We start from the raw sequence: 23,161 nt of genomic DNA, 5'->3' as shown, positions 1-23,161 counted from the left end.
CTTGAGAGATTTATTTACGAAGGTGTTACCTGCAACAACTTTTGAAGAGTTTACACACAACATTTTTATGTGACAATCAAGGGTATCAAATGATGCTTTCATGAGGGGAAGTAAATGTGTTGCACTCTTTTTCCCTTGACTATGGTTTTGTTCACTGGATTTTTCTAGCAAGGTTTTTTATGAGACATTTATTAAAGTATATAAATGATGTACTCTTTTTTTCACTAGGTTTTTATCTTATTGGGTTTTTCTTAGTAATATTTTAACGAGGCATATTCTATACACTATGGACATCTAAGGGGAAGTGTTATAATTATTTCAATTAGATATAGATGTCCATAGATTATATATCCCCATATATTATTTTCAAACATCTTCCCCATTATCTTATCCATATATTTATCATTTTTATATCTTGTAAACTCTATAAATAGTAGTCATTTGGGACCTTTGAGATATACAATTGAATAAAGAATACATTCATTCTCTACTTTCTCATTCTTTTGTTTTATAATAATTTCTTCTATTTTAATTATTAAGTTGAGTGTGTTTCTAAACTCATGTAGAAGCTAAGGGTGAGATGAATATTTGATTGACAATATTTTTAGAAAAATGGAAAAATTGCATAAACCATCCCTGAACTATGGAGTTGGATATAATTACACCCTTCAACTTTGAATTTAAGCAATTATACCCTTTTAGTTTATTAATGGTTACAATTAGCCCATTATTTTTAATTATGATTGGGTATTTTTAAAAAATAAAATAAAAAGATAAAGATTCTCTCTCATATCACATCTCTTCCTCTCTCCTCTCTTTTCTCCCTCCACCTTTTCCCTCCATCTTGGAAAATTTCACAAAATGACCTAAATCTCAAAAACTTTTCTACGAATGACCTATTCCTAAAAACTTATCTATGACTGACCTTTTGTCCATGTGAAATACCAATTTTACCCTTAATTTAAAATACTCTTTAAATCGCTTTACGAAGGATCTTCACCCCACCTTTTCACTTACATCTCTGTACGATTTTGGCTCTCGTTTTCTCTCATTTTTTTTTCATTTTCTCTCATCGTCTCCCATCTTCAGCCAAGCATTTGGCCACCTTCTCGTCGGTCATTTGTACACATTTTCCATTGTCATTGATTTCTGAAAGTTGATACTTGTTTAGGGTTCTCGTTGATCATTTAGGGTTCGCAAAGGTTCACGCCTACCTTTTTTTAAACGATCTCTCAACTTTTGTTAAATGATCGTGTATTCGTTCTTAAGAGATCATTTAGATAATCTTAGGCCAACATTTAGTATTCTTTAAACGATTGGTTAGAGAAACGTAAACGATTATTTAGATAAAGATGTGTGATCCTTTAGTTTTGTTTATGCAATCGTTTAGTTCTTTATAATCCGATCGTTTAGTTGTTTGTTACGCAATCGTTTAGGTATTTGTAATGTGATCATTTTTTATTTGTTATGTGATCGTTTAGTTGTTTGTTATCTGATCGTTTAATTTTCTATTACGGGGTCGTTTAATTATTTGTTATGCAATCATTTAGTTTTTATTATGCGATCGTTTAGTTTTTATTATGCGTCTTTTAGTTATTTTAGACAATCATTTACTTATTGTGGTAATGTATACATTTGTTACAGGTTGCTAAAATGGCCATCCCTACTGAGAAATATTTTCCTACTATAGTTTCTTTCCAAGTCCACAAAACTGCGTCTATTATTAAGAATAAGTTGACAAAAGAACAGATGAGAATATTTAGAACAACGGTCTTTGGTCCACTTATTTACGTAGATCTTGTATTTAATGGGTAACTTTTTCACCATTTTCTATTGAGGGAGGTCACGGATGTGAACTCAGACGTTATATCATTCGACATACTGGGGAAGAAGGTAATATTCTCCCAAGACGATTTTAATTTGATAACTGGGATATGACCGACCAAGGAAATAGTAGAGAGAGAAACAAGTCAAAGTCTGCGACAACTCATTCTTGGATCGAAAGACTCGAATGATAAGGATAATTCTTGCAAGGACGTGGAGAATGTGTTCGAGAAGTTCACTTTTACAAATGATGAAGATGTCATTAAGGTTGCACTGGCATCATTCATCGAACCGGTGATGATTGGAAAAAAAACAAAAAAAAACCCAATTTGATGTGAGGACATTTGAAATTGTCGATGACCCTGAAGTCTTTAGACAGTATGATTGGTCATCGGTCATTTTCAATGTACATTGAACAACATAAAACTACTATGCGCGGGAAGAAGGAGGCACGTGAGACTAAGAAAGCAGAAAATGCTCATCATGCCTCATATTACTGTATAAATGGATTTGTACTTGCATTCCAACTATGTACTTTTATTTCCATTTCACTTTAATTTGTGTATTATGTATGTGTAACAAAGCTCCTATATTATAAATTTGGGCTTACAAAATTTTATCCACGTCAAGTAAGTTCATGGCCACCAAAGTCAACAAGGTTGTAATTCCTAGAATTTTTAGATGGACTTGTTCTCATGCTCCATCTTATAAATCATTGAGTAAGAATGTGCTTCAGCCTAAAAAAAATAAGTAACCGATCACTTAGTAATTATTGGCATATTTCATAGTTCCATGCATTCTAACTTACTCATTCGCTTATGTGTAGACGAGATTTGTACCGGGTGAAGAGGAGATAAGGTACAACGCCAGTTGGAAGGACTCGATGTTGAAAGAAGAATGATTGAGGAGGTTGAAGGGCATGATCACTTTATTGATACCCATGAGTCCTTTGGAGGGCACGATGGGTTCGACTAGCATATTGGGGAGCAAGAACACCTTCTATCTGGTGAACCCCATATTGGTGAGCAAGATCAGCATGTAAATAAGCATCGTGCCATAGAGCCCAAATCACGTAGGCCAGTTTAGACTAAACCAGGAGAAGGGTAAGAAGGGACAGGATAAACTGCCAAATATGTAACATAAGTCCTCTAAACATCATCATTCCAAATCGTACAAAGTTCTTAAGGAGGAAACTAAAGAAGTTCGTAAAGATTTGGTGAACTTGACTACCATGGTCCGTCAGATGGGTGATACCTTTATTGTCTAGCATCATCTGATGAGCCAACAGCTGAATAAAATAAAGTTGCTAGTCCAGCGTCTATATAGGGTATGTATGTATAAAATCCTAATTGATCGTTTGGAAAATCCTGAAAGATCATTCAGATGATTCTGAACGATTGTTTGGAAATCCAAACGATAATTTAGAAAATCTTAAAGGATCATGTGGATATTTATAAACGATCATTTAGAAAATCTTAAACGATCATGTGGATATTTCTAAACGATCGTGTAGAAAATCTTAAATGATCATGTAAAAAAATATTATACAAATGTGTAGAAAATCTTAAATGATCATGTATGATTACTTATTTAATTGTATATTTTGTGTGATTTGTACAGGATAACAATGAAGGGACTCATGACGGTAATAATAATGATGGTAATGATGATGATGGTAATAATGAAGAGACTCATGATGATGGTAATAATACGAATAATAATGAAGGAATCCCCCATGATGAGCAGTCCAAATTTATCAGTGATCAACGCGTGGTTGTTGAACACAAGACGATAGAAGCAATAATTGATAAAAGAATTGAACTCCTCATACAATCGTTCAATCTTAGGAGCCACTTCGGTTTGAATCCAACCAATGTTATAGAGAATGCAAATCAAAAGGAAGTCATTGAAATCAAGGTAAGGTTGTTATATGAACTAATTATCTTAACATTGAAATCAACATAAAACCATTATTATCTGACCGATTTACAATTTAAATGTAGGAGAAAAAAGACCTCTCCAAGGGTCGAAAAAGAAAGAAACCAACCAACTTTTCACCTGAGGATGTAAAAAGGGAGAAAAAGTCACATATGATTGGTAATAAAAAGGGAGAAGCTCAACCCCTTCAAATGATCCTCATCCTTCAAGTGATCATCAACAATCTCTTTCAAGTGATCCTCAACCACATTCATGTGATCCACACCCTCAATCTGAAGAAAATCGAACTTGAGATTTCCATGAGCAGCAGAAAAAAGATCATTTCAAATTATAATCATGAATGAACATTACAAATTACAGTCGTAAACAAAACATACAGTTATGCAATCAATACAGAAATTACAGCATGAACAATCAAATAAACAAGGAGAATTCTACAAACGTTTGTCAACTTGTCTCCACACTCCTTGCGCACGAACGCTCGAACACAGCAACCTCGAATGCTCAAACAACATGACCGCTCTGCAGCACGAACACCACGCACTAGAACTCCGCAATCACCTCGGTCATGAACACCCCAGCAACACGAACGATCTCCACAGAACCTCGACGGCGTCGAGTTGAGTATGACACCACCAAGAAGGTTACCTTGGTATTCTCGATGTGAGAATCCAAAGGGTGGGCTCTGTGTGGACTTGAAATGAGGCAGAAAAAGGAGGAATGAACAATCGTGTACACGATTGGTAAGTGGGAGAAGACAGAAACCTATCGCATAGGTCGATGCTCAATCGTTTAGCTCAGTGTCTGTCGCCTACAAAACACTACACGATCGTTTACTTCGCCCAAGTTGTCTCTTAGTAAATCTGTATTTACTTGACAAGCTTCCATGAGATTCTTTTTCCGAGAGAGAAATCTTAAAACATTTTTCCCAAAAAACTTACTAAAATTAGGAAAACAATTTTTCTTTTATTTCACGATTACCATGAACCACCAATAACCACCTACTCAATCCTTATACTACAAACCTATTTAAGTTATCACTTAAGGCATGATCCATTTGTATATCACATATACATGCTTAAGTTCATATAAGATAACCAAAAATTTTTGTTTATTGGATATGAGTAAATGCCATAATTAAATAACAATTATTTTATTCATCAAACAATGTGTATCTTTACAAAACAACGAGACTCCAGGAGAATTAGGACACCAATCCCAACACAATCACCTTCAAAATCTTACCAAGAGGCTTAACCACATGTAATTGAGTCTCAGCCATAAGCACCTGTAGTGGAATTGAAACCAGTCACTGGTGTTATCAATCCCAACCCCTTGGTCCCGGTACCTACAGTGGAATTGAAACCAACATTGTCTATGTATTTGACTTCATGCCTAACTACATAGGTAGTGATATACTTGATGGTTATCTTCAGCTGGTGATCCGTCGGATATGACAAGAGACATAGAAAATTCAATACGAGCCATGGGAAGTGAAGAGATCGAAGACAACTCTCCAACAGAGCAAGTCTCTTAACTGTGACATTTTTCGTGCTAAGTTTGTAGAATACATTGTTACGTGTGCGGATAGGGGTAGCTTAAATCAGAACAATATGGAATTGTTTAGGAAACAATACATTGCCCAGTTGTGAGCTAATCAATATATATGGTAATCTATACTTGAGTTTCTTGAATTGAATTTGCATTGTATATGTGTGTGTGTGTGTGTGTGTTGAACCGAATAATATTAAAAAAAAACACAATGAAGAACAAAAAATAAGTACACGATCGTACAGAAATAACTAAACGATCGTCTATAAATAACTAAACGATCATTCATATAATACTAAATGGTCGGTTATAACTAACTAAATCATCGCATATATATAACTAAACGATCATTCACATGTAACTAAACGAATGTTCATAAAAAAGTAAAAGATCGCACAGAAACAAGTACACAATCGCATAAACACAAGTAAATGATCGCCCATAAATTACATATCATCGAGCCTAGATGGGCCAATGTCAGGTGTTATTAATATACGTATGTAGGTTTTCTTGTTATACCCTCTCTAACCACATCGTGTACACATGTGGATTTGTCGTGGCTTCTCTCCAACAGAAGGTATCCTAACGATTTGACGTCGACCCACACTTGGTACCTTTTGTGGTTTTAGAAGTTCAAAGTCTTCAAAGTCTTATCTTCGATTCCATTCTTGTCTATATCCAATAGGAAAAATCAATTTTGCATAAGCAACAAGCACACATTCAATTGTAAACCATTTTGCACTTACATTCTCTCCGTTTCTAGATCTAATGAACGAATCTTGATCTATACCCAAAGACACAATGAAATGAAGAAAGATGAAAGCAATCAACAATGAGGATGTTGTACTGAAATTCTAAGAGAACAATGAGAGAACTTTGTAGTGAGTTCGAAGAAAAATGAACAACTAAGAGTGACCTTCCATTCTTGATATCAATGTTATTTAATGTTATTGGTAGAATATTAGTTGAAAATAAATGCGTTGAGAGAATGTTAATGTTGCATTGAATACATATTGAATGAAAAGTTGAAAAAATCGTTAAAGGAAGAAGAAATGTGCTGCGGTTTGAAGAGTTTTTTAAAATTGGGGGTACAACTGGTATTTCACATGATCAAAAGGTCAATCAAAAATAATTTTTTAGGAAAAAGTCGTTTATAGAAAAGTTTTTTTTAGAGTTCGGTCATTTTGTGAAATTTTCCCTCCATCTTCCTCTTCATCTTTTCTCTCGTACTGCTGTAGAAAACAATTAGACTAAATTTGAGTTGAAATTCACAAGTTTTGACATTTGTCTCTTGGAAATCCTCTCTTCTTCCCCCACCTTCCCTCTCCATCTTCATCTTCTTCTTTGTCCATCGGATTCGTAAACTCCAATGTCGTAATGACAATAACTCTAGTGACGGAAGGTTGAGTTGTTGTAGGTTGTCAGTAACTTAAATTGGGGGAGAGAAGAGATTGTTGTTTCTGGAAAGGGAGTTGGTTTAACAACAAAACTTCAAACGGTTGGAATATCTGAAGAGATTTTGAGAGGGTAATGACATTTGTAGAGAAATAGGATTTTGGTGAAGAATTTTGGTGACTCAGGTGCTTACAGTGAAACTCAACAACAACAAACCTATCAGACTATCTATTTTAAAATGGTAATGGATGTCTTAGACTCTAGGTCCATAGCAAGTTCAGTTCTTTGCCTCCCTTTTCTTTAACTATTTTACTCTTATGCTAAGGGAGAGAGAGGATTTCCAAGACACATAGGCCAAAACTTTTGAATTTCAACTCAAAATTAGTCTATTTGTTTTCTAGAGAAGGGCAGAGAAAGATGAAGATGAAGATAGAGGAGAAAGGTGGAGTGAGAAGAGAGAGGAGAGAGGAAGGGATGTGAGATGTGAGATGTGAGAGAATCTTTATCTTTATTTTTTTATTTTAAAATATCTTATCATAATTATTAATTTAAAAATAATGGGCTAATTTCAACCATTAACCAACTAGAAGTGTATCATTGTTCAAATTCAAAGTTGAAGGATGTAGTTATAACCAATCGATAGTTCAGGGATTATTTATACAATTTTCTCAAATATATATATATATATATATATATTTAGAAAAAAGACACTAAGTTTTAAAAAAAAAAAAAAAAAAATTGTGAGAAATGAAACACTAACTCATAGATAACAATATTTTTTTTTAATCCAATGTTACATGCATATTAGTCTTAGAATAGTGATTGAATTTGATTTTATGTGTACTAAAAAAAAAAAAAAGTACGATTTTAGGATTATTTTCAAATATAGAAAAATGAACCAAAATATTTATAAATATAATACAAAATAGTAGTCTATTGCAATCTTTTGCAAAAAGACTATTTTGCTATTATTTGTAAATATTTTAAACAATTTTACCATTTAAAATAATTTTTCATGATTTTTATACCTCAATAATAAGCCTTTTTAACTCAACATACCCAAGCTGTCAACAAACATGTCCATTGTCTTTCAACGTTTTAATAGAAAATTATCTGGCAGTTTTAGGGAATTATCTCGAAATTTAAGGTTAAAATGAAAAGTTTCAAAATCTTGAAAGCGTAAATGAACATATTAAAAAAATTTCATACATTTGATATAATTTAACCTAAAATTAAAAGAGAGAGCTTTCAATAGACATTGATGATAGAATAAGTAATTGTCAGAATCGAAATTCAATAATTAAACGCAAAAATCTACCAAACTTATGATCTCTTTGACTGTGACCACCATCGAATCAGATAGAAGACCTATTCAGCTACGTATGGTTAGATTGCCTATGCGTAGCTTACATTGTGGATGAGTTAAATGCCTTCAAATAATTAACAAAGCTTCTCTTCTATTACTACCCATTTTTAAAAATTTTGTTCCTTCTGAGCCTAGGTTACTGGACTAGGTCCGAACATGGCTATAAATAAGCATCACCATATACCAAAGATAATAAATATCTCAATTTGTTTATCCAACGACTACTCTATGAATTGAATTTCATTGTCTTGTCCACGAAATTGTGTTTAGATTAACGATAACTCAAGTTTCTTGAGCATTATATGGAACGAAAGACATTTAAACTTATCATCTATAAAAGGAGACATTAATATTTAACCACTTGATCATTTGAACTATATTCGTTTTAAGCTACCTCGCAGTTAAATTAGCTTCTTTTTTTCCTCCCTTCTTCCACTTTGAGCTATACCAAGGAGAATTGCGATACTCTTTAGCTCGTTCATACATTTTCACTTATTTTAAACAAATCCCTATGAAATGCTTTCAAATTAAGAAAGCATATGGCCGAATATTGTGCGCATTGTGCCAAAAAAGATTAAAAAGATAATAAAAGGAAGAAAAAAAAATACTAGCTATACCAATCTTTTGTGTAACCCATACAAATAGAAATTATATTTCTTTAGAAGAAGAAACTTATTCTACTTGAAGATGAAAATGTACCTCTTACTTCCAAATCATGAGTTTGGAGAGATTATAGTGTCACGGATCAAAGATTGTGACATGCGTGGTGAGACATGAGTGGACTGGCTAGTCCCAAGATACGTTCACTGGGGCATGTGGGATAGCGAACAAGCAGAGTATATGCCATAATATTCCAGAGTGACTATGATGGATGGGCATAATGCCTTAGCACCACATTGGTCGGGAGTTATTCCCACTTCCTTGATGAGCCCATGGGAGGGCAAAACCAATCCATCTCGAGGGTAATATAGAAGGCTTACCTCGGCCTGGGGCTACCAAGGTGTTGTACGGGAAATGTTGCATGCGCAAGAACTCTAACCCCGTGATAGAGTGGTATCAGAGCCGGCATGTGGTCACACACATAATGCTCGCCAAGCGCTCCATCTTGTAGGGGAGTCTATGAATGGTTATGCAGATGAGGAAGTGCACTTGGGCAACGCACGCTGCTCTCACCTTGGGAGATGGGTGTTTGTCGAGTATGGATCTTCCCTGGAGAAAAAGACCTTTGTTGGAGTATGTAGGGAGCAGTTGCACCACATGACGATCCTAGGGGCGAGTTCACACTCCTCCACGCAACGAGGACGTTATGAAATCGAGTGGGAGAGAGTGTCATAGATCAAAGATCATGACATGCATGGCGAGACATGAGTGGGCTGACTAGTCCCAAGATATGCTCATTGGGGCAAGCAGGATAGTGAACAAGCGGAGTACGTGTCATAGGCATATGTCTATTCTAGAGTGACTATGATGGATGGGCATATTGCCTTAGCATCACACCGGTTGGGATCTATTCTCGCTCCCCTAATGAGCCCATAGGAGGGCGAAACCAGTCCATCTCGAGGGTAATATAGAAAGCTTATCTCGACCTAGGGCAACCGAGGTGCCGCATAGGAAATGTCGCGTGCGCAAAAACTCTAACCCCATGACAGAGGAAGGACACTACTCCCCAACCGAGTAACAAGTGGAGGGGTCAATCACCTGGGAAGAAGTGAGAAACGCACCACATCCCAATGCTCAAAGTCTAAAGGCCCAGCAACGAGAAATCACATTGACACTCGTCTTGCTAGCCTTAAGCGCAACTTAGAGGATGTGAAGCTCATGGTTGGCCGGTTGAATGACAACTATGACGAACTAGTCTAAGAGAACGCTGAGATAACCTAGTTGTCAAAGAGATGGTCAAGACTCTCGGACAAGAATTCAGATCGGAGGTAAGTCTACTCTCCACTGAAGTAACTAATCTATGTAAGTTTGTGGAAAGGAAGATCCACGAGCTTCGTAAAGAAATAGATGATGTTTGAGAAAAATCTCGAGCTCATCGTAGCACTAATGTCACAATCGCTCTTTCGGAAGCTTCTCTTAGCGATTGTGCGGCACTTGTTCCCGCTCACGAACAAGTCAGCCAACTCAAATACGGACTGTCGGTGGCACACCGAGTGCCTCTCGCAACCTCCACCCCCGTTTTAGGGAAAACAGTTTTAGAAAACGGGTTTGGAGAAAAGGTTTTCGTAAGAAGTTTTTGTGAGTGTGAATAAAGAAAGAAAGATTGTAGTAGACTAGAAAGCAATAAGCAACAACAACAGCTTTATAGAGTACTACTCCGGGTATGAGGAAGTGATGGTTAGTCTTATCCCCATATAGTGCATTCTGAACAAAAAGCCAACTGGCTCCCTTGCATATGCAAAAGGGCGAGTGGTCACTTACAATGAAAATGTAAAGAAAGCAAGCTAACTAAGCTAATACAATACAAGATATGAAAGTATGTTAGAAGGGGGTTGGATCGGGCATGCGGCCATGGGCAACAGGCCCTGGACAAGCATGACCGTGACAACTAGCACCCCCGCCTCTACTAGTACTCCATCCGCTACGTACTCTACCACGAGCATTAAAGTCCCGAAGCTGGATATGTTTGGCACAAGAAATGTCACGATGGTGGAAAACTTCTTATTTGGCTTTAAACAATATTTTAAGGCCTCAGGCATGTTCAATGATGACGCCTGCATCAACCATGCTCCAACATTCTTATGAGATGCAGCTCAGCTTTGGTGGCAAAGAAAACACGCTAAATGGGAGTGAGACCTCTGTGCATCAACACTTGGGAGCAATTTAAGGCCAAGCTTCGTAGACACTTTGTCCCTCATAATGCCGAGATGGAGATTCGAGATAAGCTTAGACGATTGCGACAAACCGGGACCATCCCCGAGTATATCAAGGAGTTCATGACTCTCATTCGGATAAGGATGCCCTTTTCTAATTCAAGGATGGACTTTAAGGATTGAGCAAAAGATAGAGCTCGACAAGCGCAATGTCAAGATGCTGAATGATGTCATTGCTGCTATCGGGTTACTCACATATTACTCTACCCAAAAGGGAAAGAAGTCCATTCCTTGAAGCCAAGATGAGGAAAGACCCAAGTCAAAGAAAGATTTCACTAGGAAGGATGCCGAGAACTCAAAAACTTCGAATGGCAAAAAGAGGAGAGGTTTGTTCACAAGTGAAAATGGGTCTCTCAAACACTAGAAACCTAAGCCATGTTTTATTTGCGATGGGCCATATTGGATGAGGGATTGTCCAAGTAAAAAGGCTCTAAGTTCGCTCGTGACACAACAACGGGATGAAGAGGAGAAAGTTGATGAGTCCAGAGCATACATGGGTTCATTGCAACACATAACGGCCATCTTTGAGGCCCGACCTACCGAGAAGGTTGGAAACAAGTGCCTCCTTTATGCGGACGCTACAATAAATGGGAAAGAGGCAACCTTAATGCTAGACTCGAGAGCAACGCACAACTTTATGGATGTGCAAGAAGCTCAAAGACTTGGCCTAAGATACACGAAGGACGAGACCGTGATCAAAGTCGTTAACTTGGGAGCCAAGCCCGCTAAAGGAATAGCTTGGAGAGTAAGAACCAGAATTAGTGAATGGCAAGGTAGACTTCACCATTGTGCCTACAAATGATTTCAAGACAGTACTTGGTTTAGCCTTGTTTAGGAAAGTCGATGCCTTTATAGTACCATTTTGAAGTACCCTGATGGTGCTAAAAAATCACAATATTCATATGATCCCCCTAAAAAGCATGGAGAAAAACGAGCCACGTGTGATGACCGCCATGCAAGTGATGAAGGGATCTGTGACAAAGAGAAGGCACCACAAGAGAAAAAGCACAATGAAGGCGTTGAGAAATCCAATGAGGGAGGGTGTCACACCCCCACAAAAATGGCTCTTCAAATCGTGCTAATAAACAACCCAACTCCTTTAACACAATCAAGGAGAAGTCAAAATCCATCAAATGGCATCCCCAAGTCGCCATGCACGACAGACTCGTGCGCCCATGTCCCAGGCGCACGCCCGTCACGGATGCCTAAGACGTCCGCATGTCCTGGCAGAGGCATGTGAGGGCATGCCAAGGCAGATGCCCACGCCAGCGGCCTATCGAGCATCCATGCACGCAGCCATCCGCACAGACATGCGCAAGACCAAGCACACTGCCTGCAGGTGGCCAAGCGTGCGCACACACCCCAAAGGCAGCCAGTACAAGGCAACGAAGGCCCAGGCAAACGCACATGCCCGAGCACGCGTGCACCCCTTAGGCACACGCTAAGGCACGAGCGAGTCTCTACACGCACACCCACGATCCAGACCCCTCGAAAAGGTGCTGCAAGACACGCGACCATCCTAAACAGCTCCAAAAGCTTCTAGAAGACTCGAGACAAGGCCAGACTACTAGCCCACAGTCTAAACAGCTCTAGACAGCCCTAGAAGGCACTAGATAGTGCTAGAGTGTGTGGGAAAAGGCCTAGACACGTCTGGAATGCCCCACGCGCTTCTGGAAGCCTCTAGAAGGCCCTAGAACGTGCTAGACTATTCATGACAAGGCCAAGACCCTACTATGTCAGATCATGTACTAGAATGTACTAGAGAGGGCTAAGGTGGTCTAGATAGGTCTAGAATGTTCCATGTAATGCTTGAATGTACTGAGAGGAATTGAAAAGCCTCTAAAGGAGTCATAACCAACCCTCTAAGGTCAGTTTAAGGCCCCTAAGGTCGATGGGGCTTGCCCATAAATAGCCCAAGAGGGCTTATTTGTAAAGCAATCTTGAACAAATCCAACAAAGCTCTCATTCACTCAAATTTTTAGTTCTACTTGCCCACTCACTCTTCAACCTCCCGAGCTCTCTAGTGTCTTTGATAGACCAAAGCTCAAGAGCACTCAAGTGGCACACATTCGGTTAGCACAACAACTAACCACGTGACAATAAGCTTTAAACACTTGCCCTACATGACATCCAAAAGTAGACACAAGTACAAGTAGTCAGGCTTACGTCTTTGAAGTGGCACAATGCAAAAGCAAGTCCAATTTCCACTCCCAAAGTGGCGTTGGGATAGCTCAATATAATTAACAACAGAAGTGGAATATCCAATTACTTGATTGGTTGGGTGAATAAGATCCAACCACAGAAGGGTGGATCCAGACTTTAACGTGGTTTCCTGCAGCGTTGATATAAACCAAGTTGAAACAGTAAAACACAGTACTTTTTTTAAAAGGTAGCAGCTAGCTGGTTGTGCTACTGCTTAAGCACGCAAGTGACGGTAGTTTCAAGAACATGCTCTTCAAATACGACAAAAGATGAAGAGCGTGTTGTTACTATTGTTCCAAACTTCAATATTTGTACATTGGAGGACAAATATATACTAATTTATTTTGTCTCTCTTTGCAGAATACAAGAATTACAATACAGCATACCATTCCAATAGATGGATCTTCATTGCAACTTGGAAGTTGATGTTAAGAGTCATACAACTAATAAGTGCAAAAGCAGATAACGGATGCTGATTCTTCCAACAGTTTCAGAGGAGTCCCTGCACGCCAACATAGGGGGAAAAGGATATTAAAAACAAATAAAAATGTTAAATTATAAATTTAGTCTCTAAACTTGCAAATTTTTTAAAAATTGATAGATCTATTAGAAACAAAATTGAAAGTGAATGATTTTATTAGACAGAAAATTCAAATTTATATATAATAGATCAATTTATTTTTAATAATTTTGAATTAGTCAGAGATCCATTAGGTACAAAATTAAAAGTTTAGAGCCTTTTTAAACACAAAACTGAAAGTTAAAGAAACTATTAGATACTTTTGAAAATTTGGATACTAAATAAACACAAAACTCAAAGTTTAGGGAATAGACTTGTAATTTAACCAAAAGGAGAAACAAACAAAGCAAAACTAGGCCTTGGCTTTTCATTTGTTTAAATTAATGACACTATCAAATCTAAAACTTTACCCCTGCCCACCCAAAAGGGCCACAGGCTACCGTGGGAAAGTAAAACTGATTGCATCCCTTCGATTCTTGGAAAATGTAAGGTGCCAGGAGAAAAGGGTAAAGTCATTTACTGTGTAATAAGGTTGCACTTCTACTTTTCCGATTTTTGTTGTTGTTCAGCGCATGACTGGTCGTGGTCAGTAGAAGATTCCAGGTAAGAAATTACAAGATCAGCAGCTTTGCATCCGGAGGCTATAGATTTGCCAACAGACAAACCATCCCTGTGGTTACCTACAAGGTACGTGATTCATAAGGCTGAAAATCCATAACTCACAAGGCATTAGAAGTATGCAAGATTTAATGTGTGCACACATGCATGTAACGGTGCATGTCCCAATTGTTATCAAACGTGGAGGGACTACTAAATAACTGATACCACCATTGTTGGAGAGAATCAAAATATAATACTAATAATGAATATGCAGGGAAATACGTGGCAACTGCCAGAATGAAATCGTCCATATTATTAACGATAGGAAAATTGAAAGTAACAAACAGTAAGCATACGCACATCAAATCACATCATAGGATTTTTACATTTTGCTTAGGTTCCAAATATGTAGGAAGTTAGTTGTAATGTAAGTAAAATTTTAAAATTTAAAAAAAAAAAAAAAACGAAAAAGTAAAAACTGATAAGGGGAATGACAAAAAGTTGGTCTAATATGATTTAAGAAAGAAAGTTCAATAATTATATTAACCTTAAACTTACCAGCTTTTATCAGAGAAAATTAGCTTAAATTTTTTAAACTGGTAATTATTTAAAACAATATCAAAAAGGAGATTCTAAATTTGAATCTTCATATGCTTCTTCTATTGAAAGGGAAACAAAATTGGATCTTCATATTATTATCATTTTCACCTTATATAATAGTACTACACCCCGTGTTAAACATTGTAAATCAAAATAATCAAAACTATATAAGGAAAACTAATCATCAAATCCAAATATAAGAGGGTGCACAAAAAATAACTTTAAAAAAAGTAAATTTCACTCTAACTTACAAGTTTTAAGGATTAACAGTTACTTAACAATCTCAAAGTCTAATTCTAATTCAGAACACTAAAAACGCAAAAAACAAAAGAAGAAGAAGAAGAAGAAGAAGAAAATTCTACAGATTCTGGATGACCTGTAGTTACCTGCATAAAAGAAGCCAGGAAGATTTTTTTCCATTGTTTCAATTGCCTTCACAACTGAATCATAGTTACGCCCATATAAGGGAAATGCTTTGCTCCAATAGAAATGGCTGTCATTATACATATAATAAGCCAGAAGAAAATGTGAACACACGTGAAAGTTCTTGACATATCTATTTATTATCAAAACCATTAGAAGTGATAAGATGAAAATTGATTGATAAAGTTCGTGTACTTGACAAAAGTGGGCTCCCCTTCAACTCCCAACAGCTGTCTCAGATCCGTTGTAACAATTTGCTTCAACTCGTCTCTGGAAAGCAAGAGAAGGAAAGGTTATTTGCAATTTGCAAGAATAAAACAGTAATAATAAGAAAAAAAAACAAAAAAATCAAACTGTTGAATTAAATAATGGCAGCAAGAAAATTTTTGTTTGTATGTTTGTTTGTATAATAATGAAGACCAAGAAGAGCTCTCCTAACGTTGATGACTTTGCAAGCTCCCTGTTTCGACTCCCTCCAATAAAAGTAGTATACAGATACTCATCATTTGATGTACGATTTGGAAACATCATGGAGGAAAAGAGTGTGCCTGTAGAGTAGAATTACTCATCTGTTTCGAGGAACAATGTAAGTTTTCAGTAATCCAAAAGAACAAATAAATATTACCAAGGGTTCTTAAACCATTTTGTTGTTCTAAGGAAGGTACAAGAACTCCAAATCCCTCCAGTGGTCGCTTAACACTCTCCTTTCTGAAGGTAGTTATCATGACCGATAAAGGCATGTAAGCCACCTGTAATAAAAACAGTGAAGTCTACTTCAGCTACCCTTGAACAAAGAATGTCAATTATACAATTTTCCTCACCAATTTTTATGATTATCCAACATCTGTACAAGAACTAAGACAGACGAAATCTTACTAAGACTGCTTTGTGGTTTTAGTACACCCCAGTACTTTGTGTACCAAAGGAAGAAAGGGAAAAGTCGTGAGGGAAGTTCAGGTGTTTAAACTCTGTGGGAATGGGAGTGTGATGCAAATGAGGGGGAATTCAGTTAGGAAGAACGCAAGAATGATGTCATAAACATCCATCTAACTGTTGCCTGTAGTGAAACATTGAGAATAGAATTTGGGCAAGAATTTATGCATGCATTGGTTTAAATGTTACAAGCAACCATCCAAACTATTTGTTCAGAGTATATACATAAGTACAGAGGTGGTTGAAGAGTTCTTCATAAATTCTGAAGATTATATACAACAGAAGAGCAAGTCTAAGTTGGACAAGAGCTTCACCACTTAAACGAAAATAAAAGAATTATTCAGACTGTAATCTCTATCTGGCGGGTCATAATTTTTATTTGTATAAACATTTATAAACAAGCATACCATGTAACCCAAAGAAAAATTATGTTCTCCAAGAACTAATAATAGCATATTGATCTTCTTTTTGTAAATCAGTGCTTGTTACCTCGGGAAGAAAATTTAGCGGAAACGTAATTCCTCCTTTCATAAACTTCATTTCTCTGACACTGCAAACAGGAGCCTGGGATAAGACAGGCTCCAAGTCAGCTACATTATCGCTTCATTAACCAAAAGAGTCATTAGATGCCTCAACGTATTATTAATCAGCAGAACAAATACAAACTTAAAATAAGACGCTATAGAAAATAATAATCGATTGATAATAGTATTTAAATATTTGCCTCTACTCAAGATAAAGTTGGTAACTGATAATCAATTGATAATAGTATTAAAATATTTGCCTCTACACAAGATAAAGTTGGTAACTGAAACAAAAATAAATATAATTAATAATTAATAGTTAAAGTTGTCCCCATAGATGATCCCAGTCGACCCGATCCAAAATTTAAATTTCCTTTCAACAAGTGGTACCCAGTTTTAAACTTGAAATGCCCTTATATAGTCATAAAGATATGAGATTTGACATTCGTTTTGCTCATTTCTCTTCAATTAAGGGAAACTTACCACAGTACCTTCAGTAAAGGTCTTCTAACATACAGAGAATTGAGCAAATCAAACACATTAGTAAGCTAAGATACAGATAAAAAGAAAACAAAAATCTTCAGTGGGACTAACCGTCATGATAACAGCGTCGGCAATTAAATCCTTTGATTTCTGGTCCTTAGAATAAATGAGTGACCAATTTTGTGATGTGGACTTCCCAGCATTGTAAGATAATGACAAAACTTCTGATCTTAACTTAAGCACGTCTTCACCAAGCTCTTTGCTTAGTGTATCAGTGAGTGTCTGCCACAAGATAGATTAATCCAAACATTTAGTTTCAGAGGACACAATAATAATCCATGTAAAACAAGGGTTATTGACATCTGTCAAGAGATAAGTTAACAGAAAATGAACTCAACAGCAGTGAAACTAAATGAACCAATCCCATAAAAGAGGAAGATTAAAGAAAATGCCACAGAAGGTACCTGCATTCCATTCTGGAAGGAAAATGAACCACGATGAGGTTTCCTTTTTCTTGTAGTACCATTTCTCACTCCACCACTCTCCTTTTTGGTAGACAATTTTGAGAGGACTAATCCAGCTAAAATAGAACCAAACCTGAGGAAAGAGAAAGCTTACCGCAAACAAATCAACACATATTGTATAAAATGCATTACAATGTCATAAAGCAAGAGACTACTGCTAATTACAGTCAGTTAAATTTATAACAACCAAATCTTGAAAACTTGTATAATATTCAGACCAAAGATAGACATCGTATACAACTAGAAAGGCTAAAGCAATTCCAATTCTAGCAATTTTCATTTTCTAGATAACGAAACTGCTTGGTGCAGTGCAAATGAACTCTTTAGACCCAGATTACAGAACGTGTAGGAACCATCCATCAACACTCACTGATTACAATAGTAGTAGAAATGTTAGATTTCATCGATATGGAAATAGAGTTAAAAAGATATATTTTCCTGATACTCTTCCAATCCTTTTAAGTGCAAATACACATATCCGTGTTTACCGAAGAACTCTCAGAATGGCTTGATTGAAGCTCAATTAGAGCAGTAATAATTTAATGGATTATAAAGAAACATCTTAAACTTATTATTTAGGTTTCTAAAATCATAATAGGAATAAAGTAATTCAATGTGAAGATGATCTGTACCAATATTACCTTTTCTCTATATTCCACAGCTCCGGAAATGAATGACTCATCTATTAGATAAAGAAAAAAGCAAGCAGAACCAGTTTAGATGCAATAGGATAATAACAGATAAGCCCCTGCTTATAAGTTGATTGATGACAAATTTGCAGCATTTTAAACGCATAATTGAAAGCTCAACTCAACCCTGAGCATGACTTTTGTCAAATATGCAAACATAGTAGAACATTAACTTGAGTTTATCGACTTGTATGATTTTAGAAAAAACAATTTTTTTAAAAAAATAAAAATACAAGCATCCTTGTTTTATAACTAAAAACAAGAAACAGAAAACCAAATGCTAGTACTCACAGAAAGAGAGTCGGGATCTCCAGCACTTGTACCAGCAACAATAGGGTCAATTAAATAGTCAACAACCTTGAAATTCAGGACAAGTAGAGTAAAGAAGGCATTCCATATACAATAATCAATAACAAATATTCGTCAGAAATAATTGAATTATTAGGGCCCATTTGGCAAACAGTTTACTAAGAAAAAAGTTTTTAAATTTCCTTTTCAAACTAGGTTCAATGCTAACGATCATGTTAGTGTTATTGTGCACTTTGAAATAATTACTCAGACAGTTGTCATTTACATAGAAAGAATAACTTCAGTTATTCTAAAAATCAGTTCATTCATGAGAACACTCTAAAAGAAAACGGGAAAAAAAAAAGTCCAAATTCTTATTAAAAAAAATGAAGAAACCAACTAAAGCAGAAAAGTACCTCTTTTCCAAAATGGCGCTGAAAAAACCCGCCCACACTGTGGATAAAAACATTAGAAACCAGTGCTAAGATCACTTCCTCAAGAAGTTAGAACAAAAGAAGTGAAAATATTGGTGAAGTTAGTTTTGCAATCTAGAGAAATGAAGTCATCACCTTTCGTCAGTACCATCATCTGACACTCTAGATGAATTATACTTTTTCCACAAAAATGGCTCCAAAATGATCTGAAACTGCAGATGACAAGTGAATCATTAATATGGAGGAAATCTCGATAATTATGTGTTTGAGTTCCAATGCAATATTATTTGTACTATGAATTACAAGAACTCCCTACAGAGAGAACTCTAGTGAATTCGAGTATCCTGTCAATGCAGCCTGCGCCAATCAAATACCAGTTACACCCTTCGCCTCCCTCTCTCCTGCCAGGACTCTTTCATATGCATTTCAGTACCATCAAATTAACCACCAATCCACCCACCTATTGCCAGCTCATAACATTTTACAAATACATAGAACTCAAGACACAGGTGTACAACCTATAGAACAGATTTTGTTCAAGTAAGTTCATAACGCTTCATTAATACTAAATGCATAAAAAGTACTAAAGTATTCTCCATAGCTATGGCTACTTCCTTTAGGCTGATTCTTCAGTCTTCTTTCTTTGTGCATGAGTAAAACTCTCTATGGGCTTATCATCACTACCCTCCATGCTTACTTTGCAGTTCACACAAACTTAGGAGAAACCGAAAGAGAGATGAAATGGCAAGAGACTTCTAGCGTATAGAGACCACATGGAGAACTAAACAGAGGAATATTTTGATTTTACTGGATTACTCATCCTTTTTTCTTGTTCTCGTAAAGAAACCCTACAAAAAGAGTCCTAATCTTAACTACATAAACAGGCTCCAATTCGAAAGAATAAAACCAAGCCAAAAATTATAAAAGGGCTGAGAAACTTACCCCCACAAAGAGGTGTTAAATCTAACAACTTTTCAAACCTCCTCCATGATCTATAACCCCCTCAAAAAATCCCACTATTCCTCTTGACCTCACAACATGAGAAGGGGAAAAGCATGCCAAAAGACTATGTCCTTGTCCTGGAAGGAAGGATTCAAAAGAACCTCCTCCATCTTGAAGCAAGAATCTAAACGCCAAACAATGGTTCCACAAAGACAGGGCAAACTGGCAACCCCATATCCTTCTAAATTGATACAAATATTACAGGATCAAGGTGCCATGAGACCACAGAATAATGGCTTTCAAGAAGAAACGCCAGAAGACTCAAAATCAGGTGTCCGCACTCGTCTATCAAATACCAAACTTGTGTAAGTATTCATGCATTTGTAAAACATCAATTCGTTAGAAACAACTGTAACATGAATACTTGGCTGAATATGTCTCTAATGTCAGATAGTCAACAAACCTTTGATTTTGCAGAGAGAAAGTTGCTCTTGATCAATGCAATGGGATTTGTAGGCAGCTAATCTCAGTCGTGAAAACAAAACAGCATAAGAGAAAGACTAATAATGTAAAACAAAATTCATGATATACCTAAATCATTTATTAGAAGCACAAAAGCAAAGACTTACCAGTACCGGCACACCATTCCTCACTATATATCGTTTATTTTGAGAAATTGGCTGGATGAGGGAAAATAATATATCTACTTAGATACACTCCACTCAGTGATTTCCATGCATATACAAACTGGAAAATTAAATTTAATCATACATAAAGAAAGAAATAACTATTACAAATTGTTGTTTCTCTCGAAGTCCAAGATCATCAAGTAAGCACTGGACCTCAGGTTCACTTTCAGTCTACATAGGCTCAAGAAAATAGTTCAGCTAATTCAGGGGCAGAATATTTGAGATGGTTCAAAAAATTGAAGATAATCCCTAATGAAGAAAAATGTGAGTCAAATTATTGTCAAGGAAGCTTGCCATTGTATTGGCTCCTTCATCCCAGATAAGTCCATTGTATGACACACTTCTTAACTTTCCTCCAGCTCTTTGATCCGCTTCAAGCACCGTAACATTGAAACCATGTGATTTCAATTTGTAGGCTGCAGCAAGCCCACTTAACCATAATACATACAAAAGCAAAGTCAGCCTCACTGGAGGATACTGAGTTTACGCTGGTCAAAGAAATGATCAAATTACGGATATTTTTATAAGAGAAGAGGCAATATTGTTAGCAAAGAACACAGCAATGAAATCACGTGAGAGCTTTCAGGAGTTTTTAGAAGTACTGATAAGTGATATCCTTATCTCCTCCGAAGCCCTCTCTATCCCTGAAAGTTCTTTGGTTTGTTTCAATCTAGATGTGTCATAGGAAAGCTCTAGTTGCACAATTCTAGAGGATCTTAGCTTTGTCTTTCAACCACCTGCTGTGAGAGCTTCAAGCAACCACTCATCAATACTTTTTGGTAAGCAAAGAGACAAGCAAAAAGAGCAAAAAATAAAGAGCACTAATGAAGAGATTATCAAGGGTTTCTCCATCTAGTTGCGCAATTCTAAAGGACTTTAGCTTTGTAGCCTAGTCAACACTTGGCACCCTGCGGGATAATCCATTTAATGGACGCTCAGTCTCCAATGGTGCTATAACTTCTCTCAATTCATGCATCATTTATCGTGTGTAGACCAGTTTTCTTTTCGCCAACAAAAGTACTGGTCAGGGGAAAGGAGAATAAATTTGAATTTGAAACCATAACTAAAAACCAAAGCCTGTATTGTGAATGAAAAATACTAATCCAAAAAAAACCAAGCAAAGACAAGTAGACAACATTATAACTTAAATTAAACTAAATCATCACAAACATGAATGCAATTAAATTATCGAATTTCATTACCACAACTCAAAAATTAGTACATAGACTTCATTTCTGTGCCTCATCACTACAATAACAACACCGCCGTATAAGCAGAAGCTAGAAAACTCTAGGATATGGGAGATAACAACATACCTAACACCAGCGCCAACAATAGCCACCTTTTTTCTGGAGGCTACAAAATCGAAGAAGATGCCAATAATTAAGCTATATCAAGCAAAATTTAGCTCGAAAAGAAAAGCATGATCTACATATCTACGGAAACGGCTAACAATGTGTTTACAAAATTTGTTAAAGATGATTCGAGGAGCAATGGAAAACTACTTCAGACTCGTATAGCAAGAAAGTTGCTGATAGTTACATCGTGAAGACTTCATAGTACAATCCAATTACAGAATGACGATAACTAAAAAGTTGATTAGTTTCTCGATGATCAATGCTATCAAAGTGAGAATGTGTTTAGAGAGAGAGAGAGACTTCGCTGGTCTTCTTTGGCTGGCGAGGCCATTTCTGTGTAGCTTGGACCTTGGTTAAGCTAATTACTCTGTCAAAGTTCTTCAGAATCCTCCATGGAAAACTTGGGAAAAAGATAAACTGTATAGAACACAGGAAATGCCGCCGGTTTCTTTTGAATGGGCCGTTATATTTAATGGGCCATTGACGTCGATACTAATGGGCCTACACGGCTACACATGGATACAGACTCCGAATTCTCAGGCCCTTTCAAAAATTCACCATCCTAATATAATCTAAATCAATTTTAGTCTAAAACTTTTGTAAAAATAACAATTTAGCCCATACTCTTTGATATGTAACGATTTAGTCCTTAAATTTATTTTTATAAAAATTGAATTCCTATATTTTATTTTATAGCAATTTAGTCATTGTACTTAAAATTCGTAACAATTTAATCCCTATTGTAGAAATTAGTGTTAAAATTTAATAAAATTTCTTGCATAAATAAATCAATAAACTAACAAGAGACAAAATATTTTCATAAATACAAAGACTACATCGTAAAATAACAAAAATTGACATCTAGTTTTGTCTTTTTTACCTTGAGAACTAAATTGTTACAAATTTGAAAGCATGATGATTAAATTATTACATACTAAAGTTCAAGGACTGAATCGTTACAAGATTGAAAGTACGAGGACTAAATCGTTACAAATCAAAGTTTGG

General features: G+C 36.3%; 1 protein-coding gene across 3 annotated transcripts; it reads right to left on the bottom strand.

Annotated features, from left to right (window-relative positions):
* Window positions 1-13,385: 13,385 nt before the first annotated feature.
* On the bottom strand, window positions 13,386-22,599 carry HEMG2 (Flavin containing amine oxidoreductase family). 3 transcript variants are annotated; one of them, XM_039028204.2, is made up of 19 exons: window positions 22,457-22,599; window positions 22,115-22,154; window positions 21,093-21,228; window positions 20,904-20,969; window positions 20,739-20,789; window positions 20,573-20,629; window positions 19,303-19,379; window positions 19,150-19,186; window positions 18,737-18,802; window positions 18,398-18,438; window positions 17,697-17,829; window positions 17,344-17,514; window positions 16,715-16,789; window positions 15,918-16,041; window positions 15,732-15,840; window positions 15,488-15,562; window positions 15,256-15,362; window positions 14,190-14,349; window positions 13,386-13,651 (listed from the first exon to the last, which is right to left on the bottom strand). In XM_039028204.2, exons 1-18 carry the CDS (start codon window positions 22,485-22,487, stop codon window positions 14,210-14,212), a joined length of 1,536 nt encoding a protein of 511 aa, XP_038884132.1. In that variant the 5' UTR covers window positions 22,488-22,599; the 3' UTR covers window positions 13,386-13,651; window positions 14,190-14,209. The 3 variants fall into 3 exon arrangements, with proteins under 3 accessions (XP_038884132.1, XP_038884134.1, XP_038884133.1); XM_039028206.2 differs by having other exon boundaries at window positions 21,093-21,818; window positions 22,457-22,570; XM_039028205.2 differs by having other exon boundaries at window positions 22,341-22,535.
* Between the last annotated feature and the right edge of the window lie 562 nt (window positions 22,600-23,161).

Source organism: Benincasa hispida, chromosome 4 (genome assembly GCF_027475165.1).
Source record: "Benincasa hispida cultivar pf3 chromosome 4, pf3_genome.v1.1, whole genome shotgun sequence".
Classification (NCBI taxonomy): Eukaryota; Viridiplantae; Streptophyta; class Magnoliopsida; order Cucurbitales; family Cucurbitaceae; genus Benincasa; species Benincasa hispida.
The sequence above is the reverse complement of the archived record's forward strand: the minus strand, read 5'-3'. Positions and strand labels throughout refer to the sequence as shown.

Excerpts from the sequence above, each read along its gene's own strand:
- HEMG2 (XM_039028204.2), bottom strand. The coding sequence starts at position 22,487 with ATGGCCTCGCCAGCCAAAGAAGACCAGCGAA. Across the intron at positions 17,830-18,397 it reads CTGTGGAATATAGAGAAAAG|GTTTGGTTCTATTTTAGCTG; the intron begins GTAATATTGGTA and ends CTCTTTCCTCAG. Across the intron at positions 15,841-15,917 it reads AAATGGTTTAAGAACCCTTG|GCACACTCTTTTCCTCCATG; the intron begins GTAATATTTATT and ends TCTACTCTACAG.